This window comes from Rhinolophus ferrumequinum, chromosome 14 (assembly GCF_004115265.2).
Source record: "Rhinolophus ferrumequinum isolate MPI-CBG mRhiFer1 chromosome 14, mRhiFer1_v1.p, whole genome shotgun sequence".
NCBI lineage: Eukaryota > Metazoa > Chordata > Mammalia > Chiroptera > Rhinolophidae > Rhinolophus > Rhinolophus ferrumequinum.
Genome location: NC_046297.1, coordinates 9,420,248 through 9,440,734, shown reverse-complemented (window position 1 = coordinate 9,440,734; position 20,487 = coordinate 9,420,248). Strand labels below are relative to the sequence as shown.

Genomic DNA, 20,487 nt, shown 5'->3' with positions numbered 1-20,487 from the left:
TAATGTGTTTAGTCATGCCTTCTGCCTATTTGGGGAAATCCAATTTTAGCTTCCTGGCATATACAAAACTGACCTGGCACTTAGGAGTCCTAGAAGTCAAAGACAGAAAGTTGTGCTCAATAACCAACTCTACAAACAACAGCTGTGACCACAAATAAAACCGCCATTTATTTGTTACTAAATAGTGCGGAGAAGGCTTTTGGTCAAAATAGAGCTTTTTCGCCAGATCCTCGAACACAGCTAGCGATATTCATCAGTATTCTCCAAAGGCGAGCTACCACAGGTTGTGCATGTAAATGCATTGTGCATATGTTCCACCATAGAATTAAGGTGCTTCTGTGAGAAATGTTCACCTCTTCACACACTCGTACTTATGTACCTTCAGCACTGCACGGAAGGACAGCTCCACCTGGTCTGTAGCAGAGATGGGCTTCCCACAGCCCTGGCCGCTGTCTTCTAGTCTTCTTCCAGCAGCCTAAAGCATACCCAAAGAAGCCAAGGCTCCAGAAGCCCCATTTTGAAAACCAAAGAAGGAAGTGATCTCACTATGGAGATCAAGAAAGATTTTTTGTTTTTTAGAAGATGTAGTTTTTAAACTGAGCCTGGCTCAAAATAGTTGCATACCACATAGAACAGAGTGATGAGCAGACACTCCTTCCTGCTACGTGAAGAAAAGAGTGGGTGATAGCCTTCAGACGTGACCGCCCACCTCTCTTTGCAGCTGGTGTATAGTTTACAGACTGCAGGAACTGAGGCATGGACAGAGGCTGTGACAGGGGGACCACATATAAATCAACGACTGACAAACTCCTACCTGCAAAAGTAAGAAATTCAAACATGAGAAGGTTTAGGTTATATGTAGAACTTACCTGAACATAATATCATCAGTGTATTTTTATAGGTAGACTACATATCCTAGTGGTTAAATTTTGTCTTGCCAACCAGGAACCATTGTACACATAATAAGACTTCTGTGGAAACTGTTTATTGAATATATGCAACAATATTAGCAACCCTTAAATAAGCACCTACTAGGTGCTACATATATTTAAGCTCTAATCTTGATCTTACTAGTTCTATTACCTGAAAAGTCGATGCCTCATAGCTGAGTGAGTGATAGAACTGAGATTTGAATTCAAAACATGACCTAGAAGCTAAAGTGGTAGTTTAAAATGATTGGATCAATTATTTTAATGTTAACTCTTTAAGTCATATATAAATCTCATGTGATAAATGTTTGCCTAATCAGAAATTGGGTCTTTACCTCATTTCGAGACAAATCATATAACTGGAAAGCCCACATAATATTTAGAAACCAGTATCAATCAATCAATGGTTGATCAATGGCATTAACTTCTATTGCATTTTTAATTATTTAATTTAGAAGTTCCTAGAAATGTCCTAAAATGGCAGTAATGACCAGGCATAATTTAATGTGTGGCATTTTGTTATAAGAAAGGTTTATAAACTTAAAACGAAGGTTTGCTAAATACAGTTGCTAGTGGTGAATGAAAATTTGTCATCCCAACTTATGTCCTAGGAAATATCATGAGTCCATTCAAAACCCAAATAACAACAGAAGTGCAGTGCAAACAGTAGTAAATGAGAGATCAGAACTCTAAATGTCAGAAGCAAGAAAGGATCATTGGGAATATAACACAGAAGCTATATACAGGTAGACAACTTGCCCAAGTCCTAAGTCAGAGTAATGTTGAAAAACTAAAAGTTCTGTCCTTTCTAGGGGGGTATGGAAGGTAGCCTACCTTCTCTTGCATTGATAGAAATTATCCAAAGCTCAACTTGGGAAGCATTAGGAGCATGTTAACCACGAGGTACCATGTATCAAGTAAAATAATAATTATAATTTCATAATAACAACTACTGTCATTGTTATCTTTATTTGAGGATAGGAATTATGACCCAGTCACACACACACACACACACACACCCAAGAAACATTGTACAAAACATGACTTACGCTTTCTGATATTTTCTGTTCTAACCTAGTCTATTAGGTTGGTGCAAAAGTAATTGCGGTTTAAAAGGTTAATAATTGCAACAACCGCAATTACTTTTGCACCAACCTAATAGTTCATTTTTTTTTTTAACCAGTAATTGTGACTCTCGATTGATTTGTGACCCACAAAGGGGTAGTTACTCACAGTTTGAACAATGTTATTCTAAAGAGGTCTTCATAGGAAGCTGCCGTGTTTTTGGGTAGGAACTGCTTACGTCAGGCTTGGATAACAGAGAGACGGAGCTACACGGTACACTCACTGGTGCCTGTTATGTAAAAACTAGTTTGTCTCGACAACCACAGAAGAATTCCCCAGCACTGTTAATTTGTAATCCACCACGCGAAGAAGTGTTTGAAAATTGGCTGTTGAAATTTGCCAGCATCAGAGAGTTTTCTCGTTGCTAACTTGACTGTTTGAGTCTGTTATTTTGTAGTATTTCCTTATTTATCTTTCTCCTACATCCCACTGGTATAAGTGACTTTTACAGCTTCTGGACCTACACAGTCTAACTTGTCCTGGGCTGCTATTTAGAATGTAGGTGTTAATTAACTCCTTAACAAACCGTAGCTACTTACTTCCAACAGTAAATACAACGTAGTTTCTCCCAATTAAACTGTTTTTCCTGCTGACTAGGGTTACAAACCTCCATGACTTCCTTTTCCTTTTCACATCACATTAAATGTACTTTGGAAGGGCCTATGTGTAATGGCTGTTTTGAGTGTTCTTAGCTGAACCCCTCATTAAAGACTTGACCCTTTCCTTGAATAATACAAGCTGACTGTATCCGTTTCCCAGGGTTTCTGTAATAAAATAGGCAAACTGGGCAGCTTAACCCAACAGACATTTATTCTCTCACAGTTCTGGAGGCTAGAGTTCTGGAATCGTGTTGTCTGTCACCAGAGCCGCGCTGCCTCTGAAGGTTCTCGGGACGAATTCTTGTCTCTTCCTGGTTTCTAGTGGTTGTTCTCAATTCCTGGAATTCCTTGGCTTGTAGGAGCGCCACCCCAATCCTTGCAGCCCCTATCACGTGGCCATCTTCCTTCTGGGAGTATCTCTGTGCCCCCCCCATAGCCTTCTTAACAGATATCAGGTCAGGATCCACCCTAGTCAAATAGGACCTCACCTTAATTAACTACGTCTGCAAAGACTTATTTCCAAATAAGGTTCCATTCTGAGGTTCTGGATATACATGAATGGGGGCGCGGCGGGGCGCTAGTCAATCCAGTATGCTGACTTTCCAAAAGGACTGCACATTTATCTCTACCAAACTTATAAATCGGTCAGCAGCTTCCACAGAAATGGGCTAAGTAGCAATTTCCTACACAGGAAAGAATGCACCAATTTCAAACAGGAAGTTGTAAGAATAAAGTTCTTCTACCTCTAATGTTAGATGCTAGTTAATAATTTTGCTCCAAACTCTATAATCCATGTGGAAAAAAAAAATGGACTTGATTATCATAAAAATGTTGGCATTTATCCAGAATTGCATAACTTGTAAAACACTTTCACGTGCATTATATAATTTCACATGCATTATATCATTTCCGTATCACTACAACCTAGTCATGTAAATGAAATTTTCATGATTAGCCCCCGTCTACACATGAACGAACTGCGGCTCCATGGCTTGACTCAAATCAGTGCAGTTAGTCTAGTAAGGCAGACCCAGGAAGAAGATCAAGTCTTCTGACTCCTAATCCAGCATTCTTTTACTGCCAAGTTGAATGGTATGACGTGCAAGTGTTTCACGCAATGGCTGTCAACCCCAGGCTGGGAGAGGAGGTCTGGGTGAGATGAGAGACCACTTCAGCATCATCCACAAAGCTTTTATCTCGCTAACTACACCCACCTACCCAGAACCTCTGAGCAGTGTTGGAAAAGCCGCACAAGGCCTGACAACCTACCCTGTTTCCAGAACTGAGATTCACAGGTTAAAAAACTATGGAAGAGCGTGCAACGCTGATTTGATTTTTTTTTTTTTAATGACATGCATTGGTGCCTGAGGTCAGAGCTTCTCAAACTTAAAAGTGTATATGACTCCCTTGGGAATCTTGTGAAAACAGACTCTGATTCTGTGGACCTGCAGTGGGGGCTGAGACGCGGCATTTCCAAGAAGCTCCCAAAGGACGCTGCTGGTTCCAGGACCAGAGTTTGAGTGACAAACCCTGAAGTAGCCTTCATTATAGAACCCAGGAGCGACTCGACACAGATAATAGAATGTGTCTGTGTGCTTGTAGAGAATGTCTACATCAGACCGTACATCAGACAGCAATGAAAAGCAGGACCCCTTTGCACAGTAAACACCTCCCCAGTCCCTAATCAGTACAGATTCAAATCACGGTCCCCAATTGTTGCTCTCAAACGAGCCAGACAAGACTCCATTATAGTCCCTTGTGTGTGATGCTTGGCTTTATGCCGTGGAAAACACCTGTCACCTGTGAGCTGCAGCTGCTCAGCAGCCTTGGGACAGCACAGTAGCCTGCCCCTAAGAGCAAAGCGAATCACGCACGTTATCTTCGATCCTGGCTGGATTTGGCTCCCATCTAACGCTTCCCTTGGCAGAGCTCCTGGGTTTCGGTGTGACCCTCCCATGTTTTGTTTTCTGGCATTTCTATAATGTGGTCTTCATGCTGTTAACCCCGAAAGTACTTTTCAGAAGAGGTCTACTACAGAGATTCATTAAAAGAAAAAATAATGATTGCATTCTGGCTTTTGTTTTGTTTTGTTTTGTTTTCTTTGAAGCTGCTGGGACACAGTCTTTAGCTATGGGGGTGATGGCGGAAATATATCCTTGCAATTCTCTGTTAATGGTGATTGATGAGCTGGTGAGACCTAGTAGGTGTCCAAGGAACAAAGCCAGTTCTTAATGGCACTTTAATTCTGGAAATTTAGAAGACTTCCTTGCAGAAATGGGAAGTTGGAGGGGGTGAGAAATAATTCAACAGATGACCATGCTTTCAGGGAACAGCTAGTATACATGGGTCGTTAAACTCGTCTGTGGCCTCTGTGCTTTTAGAATGCACACGGAAGGTAAAATGTTATAAAAGAAAATAGTTCTGACACAGAATCCAATGTGTGTCTCATGATGTTTTCAAGTGCCAATGAACTGTTGTGTAAGACAGAAATTGCGCTATTTCTCTTTCAAAAACCGAAGCTGTTATTAAAATATGTGCCGTATGAGGAAGTACGATTTTCAGAGATAAATGATGACAGAAGTCGGAATCACTGTGAGTTTTCTACGGGGCTGAGATAATGATGGAGATTTGCCACTGCTGGTCTTCAGTTGCACCCCGACCCCAATCGGTCCCACACATTGCAGTTAGTGATCTTTCTAAAACGTGAATCTGAGCGAACCGTTCCCTTGCTTAAAATCTGTCGGTGGCTTTTACTCCTTATCGCAGTGTCCTCAAGCTTTAGCCAGCACCGGAATGACCGGCAGGACTTGTTAAAACACAGATTGCTGGGCCTCTGCCCCAGAGCTTCTGATTCAATAGGTATGGCGTGGGCCTGAGAATTTGCATTTCTAATGAGTTAGCATATAATACCAAAGCTGCCGGTCAGGGGACCCTGCTGTAAGGAAAACTGCTCTTCAGAAGAAAGCCCACCAAACTTTTCATCAACACACCACGCGCCCTTCAGAATTTGTCCTTTGCTTCACTTCCCAGAAGTACCCCACATCAAGTCACGTGTGTGCCTCCACCTGCCTCCATCCACACCGTACGACTCGGTTGCCTGAGACCAGGGCTGTCTGTGAAACTTGTGTACTGCACAAATGGTAGAGGCATCCTTCATATTCTCAGCGCTTCCTTGGTTTCCTCTGGAGTTGCCCGGGGCACAGCCTACACACAGCCCCAAATCACCATGGACTCCCCCAGGCCATCCCTCCTTACGGGTGCCCCCTGTCATGCACAATGACTTGGAACTTTCTGAGCAAACTAGAGGTTGGGGGCTTTGAAGCCTTTGCACACCCTGCTCTCTATGCCTTCCTCTTCTTGTCTGCGTGGACAGTCCTATCCATCCTATAAGGCGTCCCTCTCCAAAACATTTATGAGTAGACTTGTCCTTAGAGCGAAGGAAACTTTTTTCCAAGGAGAAGACTGTGACAGAACCTGATTAGAGCTGTAAAGAGTGTTCCAAATCTGTTTTTTCTCCCTTAGGGGACAGGAATTATCTTTTCAAAAAAACTAGAAAATAAGAAGAACAGGAAGCGGAGCTTCTTTTGTTCTAGGTATTCATATATCTAAGATGTTTCTTGATATAGACATGGCATTTTAACAAATGACACTTATAAATAAACATTAAACGGAATATGCAACATGCTTAAGTTTATACTTTTATGGAGTTTTTTAGATTCTGTGATGGTTTCCTTTTGGCTACAGGGATATATGGAATAGGGATATATGGGTGTGTATGTATGTATGCATGCATGCGTTTGTGTGTATGTATTTTTTCCATGGATAACCTACATTATTAATTTTTCTCTGGGGCTTAACATTTTATTGCACAAACCTGAATCTACCTAGATCTATACAGAGAACAATCACATCCTTCACTGGTTGGATTAACTGCAGACTCCAAATCATACTAGCCAAAAAAAAAAAAAATGTGATATAGGATGAATACAGTACTTTTCTTTCAGAAAATTCATCCTTCTGTGAGGTTGAAGCCCAAAGTTAACATATAGTCAAAAGCAGGGTTCTCAAAGAATAAGGGGGAAAAAGAAGAAAAAGTTAATCTCTTCACTATAATGAAAAAAGAAAGATTAATAAAAAGTATAGAGCTTAAACCTAGGAAAAAGTTATGTTGCTGAACTTGTCAAGCTGGTCTGTTATTGCAAAATAGGTGCTTTGTAATATGAATTTCTGTTGTTAAAAAAAAAATCCATCGCTGGTTAAAGCTTTTAGGCCATATGAAAGCAACAGAAAATGACGAAAAACCTGTCTTATGCTTCCTGAGTAACTAGAAAATGCTTGGTTTCTTCAAGGTCCATTCTCGTTATTCCAGTTCTGTGGGCTTCTCCCTTCTCGTTTTTGGTTATTCAGTGATTCACAACTGACTTGTAAAATGCCTGCTCTGTGTTAGGCAGTGTAAGAAATTCTAGAGCAAAGAAATAGTCATTGCCTTCCGTAATTCTAGACTCCAGTTGGAGAAACAAAACTAACTCCTATGAAATTGTCAAATTATTACATAAGAAGGTTGTCAGGATGGAGTAGAACCTGATCAAAACTCTGGCCAACTTAAGCTAAAAAGGGGGAAATTGTAAGACAACACATTAGAAGGTCCTGTTCGGGCAGAAACAGACTCCCCATGATGCCAACTTATTGCTCCTCCGTCTGGAGCACGTGTGACCTCATCCCACCAACTCCAGATCTCCAGATCTCCAAATCTCTGAGTTCAAAGTTCAGATTTCCAGGAGGACGAGAATCTGACGGGGCTAGGCTGGCGCAGGGATTGTCCCCTGGAACAAAAGCCAAGGAGATAAGGTTGCCAGATCAAATACTGAATGCCTAGTGAAGTTCATATAAACAGCAAATACTTTTTTTAGCATAGGTATGTCCCATAAAAAAATTAATTCAAATATAACTGGGCGTCTGTATTTTTATTTCCTAAATCTGGCAATCCTACAAGGAGGCAGCTGAGTACAGGCAAGGCTGCAAAGGGAGACCACGTGAGTTGGACTGACTGCAAGAAGTGTCAGGGGCACCTTCTGTGCTTTTGGTCAAACCAGGCAATAAAGGCTAGGAGCACCCAGAGAAGAGAGGCCACTGTGATCTGGACTGCCAACAAGGGCTTCCTGGGAAGTGGCAGGATGTGGGCAGATGAAGGACGACGTGGGGGAAGGGTAGGGACTGGGGAAGGGAAATGACATGCCCTGGAAGCGGTGAGGATCCCAGCCTGGCTGGAGACGAAAAATTCACCAATTCAGTCACCGCGAGTGAGTGAGTGCGTGAGTGAGTGAGTATGGGAAGGCAAAATTAGCTAAAAAAAACACGTGTAAGTGAAATAGTCTTTACGAGGGTCTCAAAATCAGAATCAGTTACTAATCCCCTACACTGCATTGGGGATGGATCCCAATGGCATGTAATTAGCATAAATTAACCATTCATATATGGCTTTAGAAAGGAATATGTGTTGATCTTTATTTTCCTTTTGCTCACCTTCCCTGAGTTCACTTCCGCTCAGCTAAGTGGAAGAGGCGGCGTCTTAGGAGGTTGGCAGCCGTTAAGAAAAGTCCAATGTAGGGAATTTTTCTCAATGCATTTGCACCAAGTAACAAAGTCATCTGTCCTTAAGACCCTCCTAACGATACATGCACGTGAATATGCCCTCTTGTAGGACGGTGAAACAGCCACCATCTAGGTGTTGGAGTCACACACAGAATGAGGAACTGGATTCTTCTTATGGCCCAACAGGAATCAATATATGACTTGGAAAATCCTCCAATAAGTATAATAATTAACAGTGTTTAGCACTTTCCAACTTGCAAAGTGCTATCATGTATTTTACCTTATTTGCTCTTATATTGGCGTTCTCCAGAGAAACAGAACCAATAGACTACCTATGCATTACACATGTATACACATATATATAATAGGTAGATAGTTGTGTATGCAGATAGATAAATAGATGATAGATTACATAGATATTTAGGAACTGGCCCCACACAATTGTGAGGCCTGGGAAGTCTGAAATCCACAGACAAGATGACAGGCTAGACATCCAGGTAAGAGTTGCAGTCTTGAGTCTGAAATCCACAGAGCAGGCCAGGCAGACGGGAAACTCAGGGAGGGTTTCTGTGTTGCAGTCTTGAGGCAGAATTGTCGGGAACTTGTCTTCATTCTTAAGACCTTCAACTGTTCTATGAGACTCCCCTATATCACGGAGGGTGGTTTGCTTCACTCATAGTCTAATTTAAATGTTAATTACATCTATAAAAAAAAATACCTTCACAACAGCTTCTAGACTGCTGTTTGGTCACACAACTGGGCGCCACAGCCTAGCCAAGTTGCTATGTGAAATTCACCAACCCAGTCCTCAAAGCAATGTTATATAAATAAGTAAAACAAGAATTTATTTTTCACATTTTCTATATAGGAATACTGAGTCCCAAAAAAGCTAACTGTGGTGCCCCGAGGTCACAAAACGAATGACGTACCTCAGAATCAGGATTCAAACTCAGCCCTTTCAACTCTAAGTCCCATATTATGACCACCTCTCCCCCCACCAGGCACTTACTGGACTGGATCTCCATTTCTTTACCTACAAAGTGAGAAATAGGGTATTTCAAAGGTTCTTCTAACTTGAGTGTTCTATGATTTTTTTTTTTTTACAGTCTAGATACCAAGTTAAATGAAATTCTGTTCAAAGGATTCACACCCCTCATTCTCTTCCTGTGTCCTTCCCCCAACTCCCATCATTCATTCACGCACTGAAGAAAAGAGTCTAAATGCTTACGTCACGCTTTCTTGGGAGGGTGGCTGAGCAATCTGCAGAGACGAGAGCCACGGTTCCTGCCCTTCAAGGACTGTCAGGGTCAGGGAGTTTCATGTTCCAGCAAGCTGGGCCAGTCTCCATTTTCTCCCTGGCTTCTGAAGGCTTCTGGAAGAGCAAGTTACCAACAAAGAGGTTGCCTGGTCACCTGAGTGGGTGTAAAATTCAAGGCCCCTCCATCTCTCTGTTGCTCATTTCTTTGCAGAGTCACCACAAATAATACAAACGTTCCCTTCACCAGCTGTCAACCTAATGACTTGCTTCCTAAAAATCTAACCTTTTAAAATGCAGAAATATATCACAGGTAGTGAAACAAAGCTTATTTCAGGAGATACCAAGAAAATAGCAAAACACTATCTTTAGTCGTAAGATAACTAAAATCTCCTCTCAAAGAACCGGTGTTGTATGTGAGAGTAAAAAACCAAAAGAAGGACTTGATAGTATGTAGAACGGGGCTGCTTCTCACACCCCAGCCCACCCCAAATGAAAAGCATAATATAGGCTTAGGGCAGACATCAGCTTGTGTGTGGAGGACTGAGCCTTTTCAAACCCTTCATTCAACAGCCCACAAATGGGAGCGCGGAGAATTGAATTTCCGGGTTCCTGGTATCCACAGGACCAGAATAATTAAAAGTCGACAGAACCCTCAGTTGATGCTCACTGTTTGCGTGTGTGATGTTATGCAAATCAGCTGAGAGTACTTAAGCTCGGACTCCCTTTTGTCCTGGGAGGGCCAAGGGAACATCTGAGAGAAGAAAGGGCTCCTGGTCAACCACAGGCCACTGGCTTTAGAGGAGATCTCAGGTGTTCAAGGACTAGGAGAAACTAGAGCTGTAGTCAGACACGGTTCTTCCTTTGGTGCAAATCAAAGGATTTACTTTCTGGTTTGCTGCATCCGGTAGTCTTCTGGGAAAGAGCTAGAAATAGAAGATGGCTGGATGAAAATCATGCTATTCTTACCAACTTCTCAGTTCTTCCTTTGACACATGATCCGGCCTTTGGTTTATAGGCTCAGAAATGACATTGTGCTTTGTCCTTTTTCTGGAAGTAGACAATTATTCATGTTTCTACGAATGCTTATCACAGGACTTTTCCTTCCTGACGAATTCAATAAGTTGATTCTGTCCTGAAAATGCATATTATCATGTGTTCCCATGTTGTTTTCTATTGCTGCTGTTGTTTTTTTTAATGTGTTATATCCCACTAAGGAGACAAAGTAGAAGTTCTATGCCGTTAAGAGCTTGTAACTCACTCACTTCCACCTGTCAGCATATATGTATGAAGGAAGGAAGGAGAGGTTAGAGAAGAGGGGACAGAGAAAGTACTTCAACGCAGGCACGGACGTTCCCATGTGTTTTTGTGGAGTGTTGAATGTCTGTGAAATAAAGCAGAGTATCACTGGGGAAGCCCAAGCTAAAAACTTTCTGCACATTTTAAGATTCAAGGCAAGTCAAGTTCACCTGAAGTAAACTTAGTCCAACCTCCTTTTATTATTATTATTATTATTGATATTATTATTGAGATAGTATCATTGATAATTGACTTGTCACATTGTATTAGTTTCAGGTATATGACATAATGATTTGATACATGTCTCTATCCTGAAATGATTACCACAGTAAGTTTGGTTAAAATCCATCATCTTGCATAGTTATAATTTTTTTAGGGGGATGAGAATTTTTAAGATCGACTCTCTTAGCAACTTTCAAATATATAACACACTGTTATCAAGTGTAGTGACCCTGCTGGACGTTACATCCCCAGGAATTATTTATTGTGTAACTGGAAATTTGTACCCTTCGACCACCCTCACCCATTTCGTGCCTACCCCCACCCAATCTCAGTTCACCTCTTAAATATTGGTGGACTAGATGGTTCCATCCTAAGGCAAATATGCTCCAATTGGCTGGATTTGGCATGCAAACCACTGCTTAGGTGAGAGAATGTGTTTGAAACTGTTTAAAATATGAACATTAACTACCATGTTTCATCGAAAATAAGACCAGGTCTTATATTAATGTTTGCTCCAAAAAATGCCTTGGAGCATATTTTCAGGGTATGTCCTATTTTTCAATATAAACACTCTACATTTATTCAAATACGGTCATGTCGTCTTCTTCTGGAACATCATCAGAACGTACTGAATGTGTCCGTCTGGCTGACGATCTAAACTGGGGCTTATTTTGGGGGTAGGCCTTATTTTCGGGGAAACACAGTAGGTGTGTAATTGTATTTAAATGGGGGGGGAGAGATAAACAGTTTGTGTTCTTTATTACCCCCCAGTGCTTGCCAAAGCCTTTTCCAGACACACCTCCAGCCTTCCTTACACTTATTCCACTGTCCATTGTATAGGATGCTTCCTGTGCAGGATCTAGTTGGATCCCTGACAATCCTCTGGGGCAAGTGTGAGGCACCTCATTTTACAGATACAGAAACTGAGGCCTGGAGAGGGGACTGGCTCATCCCAGTGGCCCGTGGAAGTGGAGCCATGTATTCTAATTCTTTGTCCTGTGTTCTTTCTGCCACAAAGCACCCATTATCTCCAAAGGAAATAAAATTGAAGAGTTGGTAAATTGAGGCAAAAATCAATGCAGCCAACTTTTATTACAAGTTCTGGGGCCCTGTTCTTAACCCCACGTCATCCATGAATGTCTATGTCCCCATGAAGAATTAAAATCATTACTAGGCAATTCAAAAGGGAAGAAAAGTTTTGTCCAGAAAGAATGTCTCTTTCCAGTAACTAAACGCTGGGAACATAGAGTGAGATATTTTTCAAAGCCTTCTCATTTGAATTTTTTGTTTCTTAAGCAACAAAATTGTGTTTTGGCAGTTCGACCAAAATAACAGGACCACTTGTGACTTGTCCTGGGTTTGGTTTGCAGACATGACTGGAATTAGCAAAACGTTTTTGTTTAGAAAAGAGAAGCACCAAATGTTAGAGGTGAAAGGAACCTTGGAGATGACGTAATCCAGCTCACCAAGGGAGTTGACCAGTATCACGAAGATAATTGTTTGGAATTGCTGCCTCATTTGCCATGTACAAACATAAGTCTATTTGCTAGAGCTGAGAGAAAGCCAGTTTTGGAGGCCAGCCATTGGAGGTGAAATGATTGAAAACCTAACTTGTGCATAGTTATAATAAACAAAGCAATACCTGACTGCCGTAAGGGTTCACTGTACTAAAGTAAATTTCCATGTTTAGAAGTTTATCCTGTAGCTTTGAGCAAAATTGCACATTTGTTATATTTACTGTGTTAAAAAAAAAGTACAATAAGACAATAAACTCGCATTTGGCTTATTGCATCACACATCATCCTTGGTATATATTGAATATTCTGTCTAGAGGGTTATCTTTCTGGGAGAACGCCAAGTTTCACAAGACAGTTAAAATAAGCCATTTATTTACATTGAGAGCAAATGGGTTTTGACAGCTTGAATTTGAACATGAGACAGAAAGTAACACACTTCAATACCTTATGGTTTCTTGAACATGATGTAGGGTCCCTAAGGACTTGAGTGTTTGGTTTTTTTCTCTAGTAACTCTTTCTTCAAGAACGTGCTCCAAAGTTAACACCTAAATTTTCAGGTGTTAAAAGTAGCCATATTTGTTAAGCTGCCATCAACTGGACCATAAACTGCATTCATAATGCAATGTTTCATTATTTCCCCAAAAGAGCTACCGAAATAAAATGACCAACAATCTATCTGTCATTGAAGAATCATGGAAAACTGAAGGTCCGCCTTGGACGTTCCACTTCATTCTTTGTCCAGAAGGCTGGAAGATAATAGAACGGTTCCATTTGTAGTTCTGCTTTTCTCCTTGCTCTTCGGTGCATCGGTAAAATGCATCCAAAATAGGCAGGTGAACAGATAAGAAGATAAGGAAAATCTAGAATATGGTCATCAATGCAAGAATGATGGCAAAATCCCAGTACTTAAAATGCCCACAGGTATGTTAGCTACAGTGTGGCCTCCTAGAAAATAGAGAGGGGCGTAATTCCTTACAGTAAGAGCTTAAGAGAGGATGGGATCTGACCAATGTTTCCTAAGGAATAGTTTAGTGACAGAATATTGTAAATGTCACTGACCTTGCCATTGACCTCTGTGGGTAAAGATTCACAGTGAGTATTCCCAACTTGCCCTTAATAAACTCTCTGAATCCATTTTCCATGGGTTTACCTAAACCTTCTCGAGGGGATTTCTAACTTTAGCTTTTATAATCTCTTAGAGTAGGTGAAGAGAACCTTCATTGTGATTCATTGATCCACAATTTTTAAAGGAAATTTTGAAGTGTACTCAAGTCAAAAGTACTTTGCTTTAAGGAAAAAAAAAAATGAAACAACTAGTAATTAAATGCTGTCCTTTAACTTAAGGAACCATAGATCTTTATTTAATATCTGCAACACATTCTGAAATATATTATACCATGGTTTTACTTTGTAGCAATTTAAGAAGAAAGGAGAGCTGGAAAAAAAAACCAATGAAAGGTATAAAGGAGGCCTAAGAGGAGAAAAGAGAAAGGGTAAGAAGAATAACCCAGAAACAGAGAAACTTAGGATAAAGAGAAGAGGGAGAAAGAACAAGAGAGAAGATGTTCAGAAGTCCTGATGTCAACTAGAGATAAACTAATTTTTCATAGCCTGATATTTACTGAACTGTGTGGCCTCAAGATGTTTCATCATTGTATTTTGAAATGTGTACTTGATGCTGAATCTTTGAATTAAAGTCACTATCATGATATTTTTCACAGTGCTACAAATAATAACTCAGACCAGTGATACCTGCCATGGTCACTGACAAAGGTCAGAAGAAACCAGCCAGACCCAACGTAGATAAGAGGTTTCAGGTTTCCTACTTCACCAAGAATTGCGCACTTCAGATGCACAGTCTTTACTGAGTAAAGAAGTGCTTCCTTCCGCTGCCCTCCAACCTTAATCTTCATGTTTTGCCTCATCAACCTGGAACTCTGGGTTACGATGAGGAGATATGGACGTGGGCTGTCTATATCTTACCTGTTATACAGGTTTCCCACATACCTGTTCTTGACTTTCATCTTTCAAGACTGAGGTCCTGTGCATTTCAGCCTCTCATAATAGAAGTACCTTTCATGTATTTAGCATGTCTGTGAGCCACGTAATCCTCACAACAACCATGAAATAACGATGATTGTTGTCTTCATACGATAGATTTGTCAACACAGACACAGAGAGGTTAAGTAACTCCTCCAAGATCACACAGTAAGCAATAGAGTCAGACTCAGAGCTCAGAATGTCTGACTCTAAAATCCAGTCTCTTAACCCTCTTCTTCCTGCATATTGAATCCTTACCCTTGCATCGACGTCTGACATCAGGCTGCTGTTCTCCGCCTGAAATGTCTGCCCTGCACCAGGATCGCCACGGACAGTCTTCAAGCTCTTCTTTACGAAACCCTCCTTGGCTGACTGCAGTTGGCGCATCACCTTCCTTCCCCATGTGAGACTGGCCAGAGGTCCCCATATCCCAGGACGCAGGCTCCGCGGACTCAGTCCCACCATCGCTGCTTACCGCAGAAATAGTATTTGTTCTGTAAGAAGCATTGCTGTACTGAGTGCCATGTCATTGCTCCACGTGTGGGTCTGCATTCGTGTTTTTAGAGGTAGAATAAAACTTCTAGACATCATGGATTCCGTCTCGCTTATGTAGCATGTATGGTGATTCACTTACGGAAATACAAACCAGGTGGTTACGAGAGGAAAACTACAGATAACTAAGAGAGTAGAGATGATGACTCCCCCACAACTACTCCAGATGGTGGTTCCTCATACAAATGTGCCTACGACCAATGGGTGAGGAGGGGAAAAACTGATCCTTTGCCAATCGCCTAGGCCCTAGGATTTAAGTGTACACTACATTAGGCTTCTAAGTGCAATGAACTTGTAAAAAGTGAATGTATTTGTATGCGTTGGGGAACTTGGGGTTGTAAAGTTTCCTTCTTGGAATATCTTTGAGCCATCCTTTGAAGAACAGTGAATCCATATGTCACCAAGCAACCAAGAGGGTTTGCTCACTCGGGCTTTCTTCTCTTTTCCAGATCTTGGCCATCGTGTCCATCCTGTTCATCGTGCTCTCCACCATAGCCCTGTCTCTCAACACCCTCCCGGAGCTGCAGGAAACGGATGAATTCGGGCAAGCCAACGACAACCCCCAGCTGGCACACGTGGAGGCGGTGTGCATTGCTTGGTTTACCATGGAGTACCTTCTACGCTTCCTGTCCTCACCAAATAAATGGAAGTTCTTCAAAGGCCCGCTCAATGTGATTGACTTGCTGGCCATCCTGCCCTATTACGTCACCATCTTCCTCACCGAGTCCAACAAGAGCGTGCTGCAGTTCCAGAACGTGCGGCGCGTGGTCCAGATCTTTCGCATCATGCGTATCCTCCGGATCCTGAAACTCGCCAGACATTCGACCGGCCTGCAGTCCCTGGGTTTCACCCTCCGGCGTAGTTACAATGAACTGGGCTTGTTGATACTGTTTTTGGCCATGGGGATAATGATATTTTCCAGCCTGGTATTTTTTGCGGAGAAGGATGAGGACGCTACTAAGTTCACCAGCATCCCGGCCTCGTTTTGGTGGGCCACCATCACCATGACCACAGTAGGCTACGGTGACATCTACCCCAAAACGCTACTAGGGAAAATCGTGGGAGGCCTCTGCTGTATCGCCGGGGTTCTGGTGATTGCCCTTCCCATCCCAATCATTGTGAACAATTTTTCTGAGTTTTACAAGGAGCAGAAACGCCAGGAGAAGGCGATTAAAAGGCGAGAGGCTCTTGAGAGGGCCAAAAGGAACGGAAGCATCGTTTCCATGAACTTGAAAGACGCCTTCGCTCGAAGTATGGAGCTGATCGACGTAGCTGTGGAGAAGGCAGGAGAGCCCGCCAACGCCAAGGCCTCGGCGGACGACAATCACCTGTCACCCAGCCGGTGGAAGTGGGCCAGGAAGGCTCTGTCCGAGACGAGCTCCAACAAGTCTTACGAGAATAAGTACCAGGAGGTCAGCCAGAAGGACTCCCACGAGCAGCTGAACAACACGTCTTCGTCCAGCCCGCAGCACCTGAGCGCGCAGAAACTGGAGATGCTGTACAACGAGATCACCAAGACGCAGCCGCGCGCGCACGCGAGCCCGGACGGCCCCGAGCCCCCGGCGCGGCCCTGCGCCTACGAAGAAGAGATCGAAATGGAGGAAGTGGTGTGCCCGCAGCAGCACCTGGCCGCGGGGCAGACCGAGGTCATCGTGGACATGAAAAGTACGTCCAGCATTGACAGCTTCACCAGCTGCGCCACCGACTTCACCGAGACGGACCGATCGCCCCTGCCGCCCCCCTCCGCTTCCCACTTGCAGATGAAGTTCCCCCCGGATCTCACCGGGACAGAGGAGCATCAGAGAGCCAGGGGCCCCCCTTTTCTAACGCTCACCAGAGAGAAAGGGCCCGTGGGCCGGGAGGCCACCCTGGAATATTCTCCCGTGGATGGAACTGGGAACCGCGACTCCAGCGGTTCCCAGAGTGGGTTCCACGGCCCCGCGCCGTCCGAGGGCACCTCGGAGAGCCCCAAGAGCTCGCTGAAAGGCAGCAACCCGCTGAAATCCAGGTCGCTCAAAGTGAACTTCAAGGAAAACAGGGGCAGCGCCCCGCAGACCCCGCCCAGCACGGCCAGGCCACTGCCGGTCACCACCGCTGACTTTTCGCTCACCACCCCGCCGCTCATCAGCACCATCCTGTTAGAAGAAAACCCCCCGCAGGGGGACAGACCCTTGCTAGGCGCTGAGGTTTCCACACCTTGTCAGGGACCTTCCAAAGGGCCGACCCCTCGGTTTCCCAAGCAGAAACTCTTTCCTTTCTCATCAAGAGAGAGGAGGAGCTTCACTGAGATAGACACTGGCGAAGACTATGACTTCTTAGAGCTGCACGGGACGAGGCAGGACAAGCAGGCAGACTCCAGCCCAAACTGCTTGGCAGAGAAGCCTAGTGATGGAAGAGACCCTTTAAGAGAAGAAGGCTGTGTGGGCTCTTCCCCACCCCAGGACACAAGTCACAACTGTAGGCAAGACCCTTGCCATGCTGTGGCTGAAGTGAAAAAGGACAGTAGTCAAGAAGGGTACAAGATGGAAAACCACTTGTTTGCCCCAGAAATTCATTCCAACCCAGGAGACACAGGTTACTGTCCCACACGTGAAACCAGCATGTGACTAGTTAGAAAAGCAATAAAATAAAAAAAAAATAAAAGAACTTGTTTCTTAAACATGCGGTTAATAATGCCTGCGAACTAAAAAGTGGGACGCTCCCTCCCCCGGCCCCCTCCCCCAAAAAAGTGCATAAAATGTTATTTTTGCATGGCATGAACAGTTTCCTTTAAGGACTGTTTAAATAAAGAGTCAAGACTGCATTTTGTAACAAACAAACAAAAATGACTGAAGAACAGTGAACAAATAAAGAGAGCTGTCAGGAAACAGTATTCGGCAATGTCTGACATTTTTTATCCTTTCATTCCAAATTGTAGGCAGATTTTCAACGTTTCGGTTACAATGAATTTTAGAATTTGTACATGAAAGGATGAAATGTCATTGCACGCGTTCATAATTGCGAGGAGCAAGATGCTCTGAGCTTGCAAAATGCCTCCCTTTGTACATAATGAGGCCAGGGATGCAAAAGTGTCATGAACCCAGTGGAAACCAGTTTTCTAACACACAGGTTCTTCCTTCACAGCTACTGTCTAGAGGAATTGCACAGACTTCGTGTTGCAAAATTGCAACCTCTTCCTAAACCATCTCTCATATCTTGCTTTGGATTCTAAAGCTCTTCTAAGTACATTTGTTTCAAGGAATACAGTATTTTTTATTTACTTGTGATAAAATTCATAGGGCGCATTTTTCTTTTTGGCTCCTGCTTAGTTACGGCATTTGTGGTTTTACTTTACAAATCATGAAAATAGGCAAGATTTAATGACCAGATATCCAAAAATTTGGAATTGAAGCTTGAAATGTTGCCAATCAAGTATATATCCTGCCACAGACTGTTACAGGATTGCATTTTTGAAAAATCTGAAAAATATTTCAAGGGTTACATCATACAGCTAAACTTTTGTTTTAGTGGCACTCCACATTTGGAAATGAGTTTTGGTGTTTTTGTTGTTTTGGGTTTTTTTTTTAATTGTATGTTGGCTATCTAAAGACGACTGTATTTTCCACTTGTATCCGACATAACCCTATCCAAAGGTCTGAAGATAAAATACAGATATGCATGAGGAAATGGGAATTCCAAAAAGGGACTTTTAACAAACTAAAAGCAGAGCTATTTAATTGAGACTGCCACACCCCCTCATAGATAGAGTTCAGTTTGGAAATGAATTACCATAAAAAGCACCCTGACGTGGTAATGGGTCTTGTGGTATTTCCCAATGTGGGGAGGGGACACTGCCACTTTGGGAGGGCCACAGATGCCAGCAGCACCCTCCAGTAATTGCAGCAACTGGAAACATCCCCTCACATTTGCAAGGTCAGGACTACCCTAGTCGAAACCACTTCCAGAATTTTCTACGGAAAACAGTGAAACCCAGAGAAGTTAGGGCACTCTGCTGGTGGTTGCCCTACTAGTAAGGTCAGTGCTAGAACCCAGGTCCTTTGAATCTACTTTGCTTCACAGGAAATCAAGGTGCTGGCTCCAGAGAGGCAACTATCAGTTGTGCGATCTGGGACGAGCCTCGAAAACCTCTCTGAGTCTCCGTTTTGCCCCAACAAAAACCAAAAGAAAGTTATTTCTCAGCTCCTTTAAGCCTTCAAATTAATATGAGTCCTTGGTCTCTCAGGAATGTCCAAGTTTTGCCTCAGCATAATGTGTTTTGTGTGTGTGTGTGTGTGTGTGTGTGTGTGTGTGTTCCCGGGAAATAGTAGGGAAAATTCTGGGCCAAATTCAAAGCACAACTTTTTATTTAAAGAGAAGAAAATTCTAAATATTATGCTATTTTTTAAATTTAAAAAAAATAACACTGGAAAAAGACAACCCAAATATTTAGAATCAAGTTAACTTAAGGAAAAACATGTCTTTATTAACAGAATCTGGTCATTATATCTCAGATAAGAAAACAAGTCTTGATCTTAGTTAAAATTCAGGCAGCCCTAATGCTAAAAGTAATTTTAAATATCTCTTTTTCACCGTGCTTAGAATTTCTGAATGGTTTTCACATTTGTTTCAAAACATAAAACCGTTAAGAGTTTATGTTCATTATCGCTGATATTTACATTACTCATATATTTACATTACTCATACTTATTTCAGTGTCTAAAACTAAATGTGGACCAGTTTTTGTAAATCAAGAGCATGTGAATTTTCTATACATTGTTTTTCAAGTCAAACAGGTATATCTGCTGTTAAATGAATAGCAAGTAAGTTATGAAAATCATTTTCTTTACATCATGGTCCCATGAAGCAATTATTTTCTAATGTCTCCATATCGTTGAATCTCAATTTTATTTTAATTAATCTATCTGTACAAGTGGACTTTTCTTATTGCCCTGACAATTCACTAAGGCCCACCTTTCATTATGTCCATTAGGCTTTCTTCTGAGAACCCTGCTCCAGAATGCTTAATATTAGAAATCTTAGATAACGAATCCTAGATATTCCCTTACGGAAGAGCGTTCTTCTTGAAAACTTTTTCCCCTTTAATATAAGTTTTAAAGAATTTTCAAGAATATCCGAAGAGAAAGCTCAATCTTCAGTTTGTAGCCCATCTGAGCCAAAAATCTTCAGCTAGGAAAAAGAAAAATGCTCCTCTAAAAAACACTTTGACTTCAGGTGTTTATAGAAAGGCAGTTAGGGAACTGAGGGCTCCCAGAATGCACTTGTGCAGGCCTCCTAAACCTGGTCAATGAATGTGAATGCCTGGAATGGTCTGGGAGTGTACCAGGCACGGAATTCTTTTAAAGTCTTATGTTTTACAT

General features: G+C 42.3%; 1 protein-coding gene across 1 annotated transcript in view; it reads left to right on the top strand.

The window, feature by feature from the left end:
• Window positions 1-19,433, top strand: part of KCNB2 (potassium voltage-gated channel subfamily B member 2) — a 354,729-nt gene extending 335,296 nt beyond the window's left edge. The window contains exon 3 of the mRNA XM_033125728.1: window positions 15,580-19,433. Within this exon, the coding sequence (XP_032981619.1) occupies window positions 15,580-17,736 (2,157 nt within the window). The 3' untranslated portion in view covers window positions 17,737-19,433. The remainder of the gene's footprint in view (window positions 1-15,579) is intronic.
• Window positions 19,434-20,487: the final 1,054 nt, after the last annotated feature.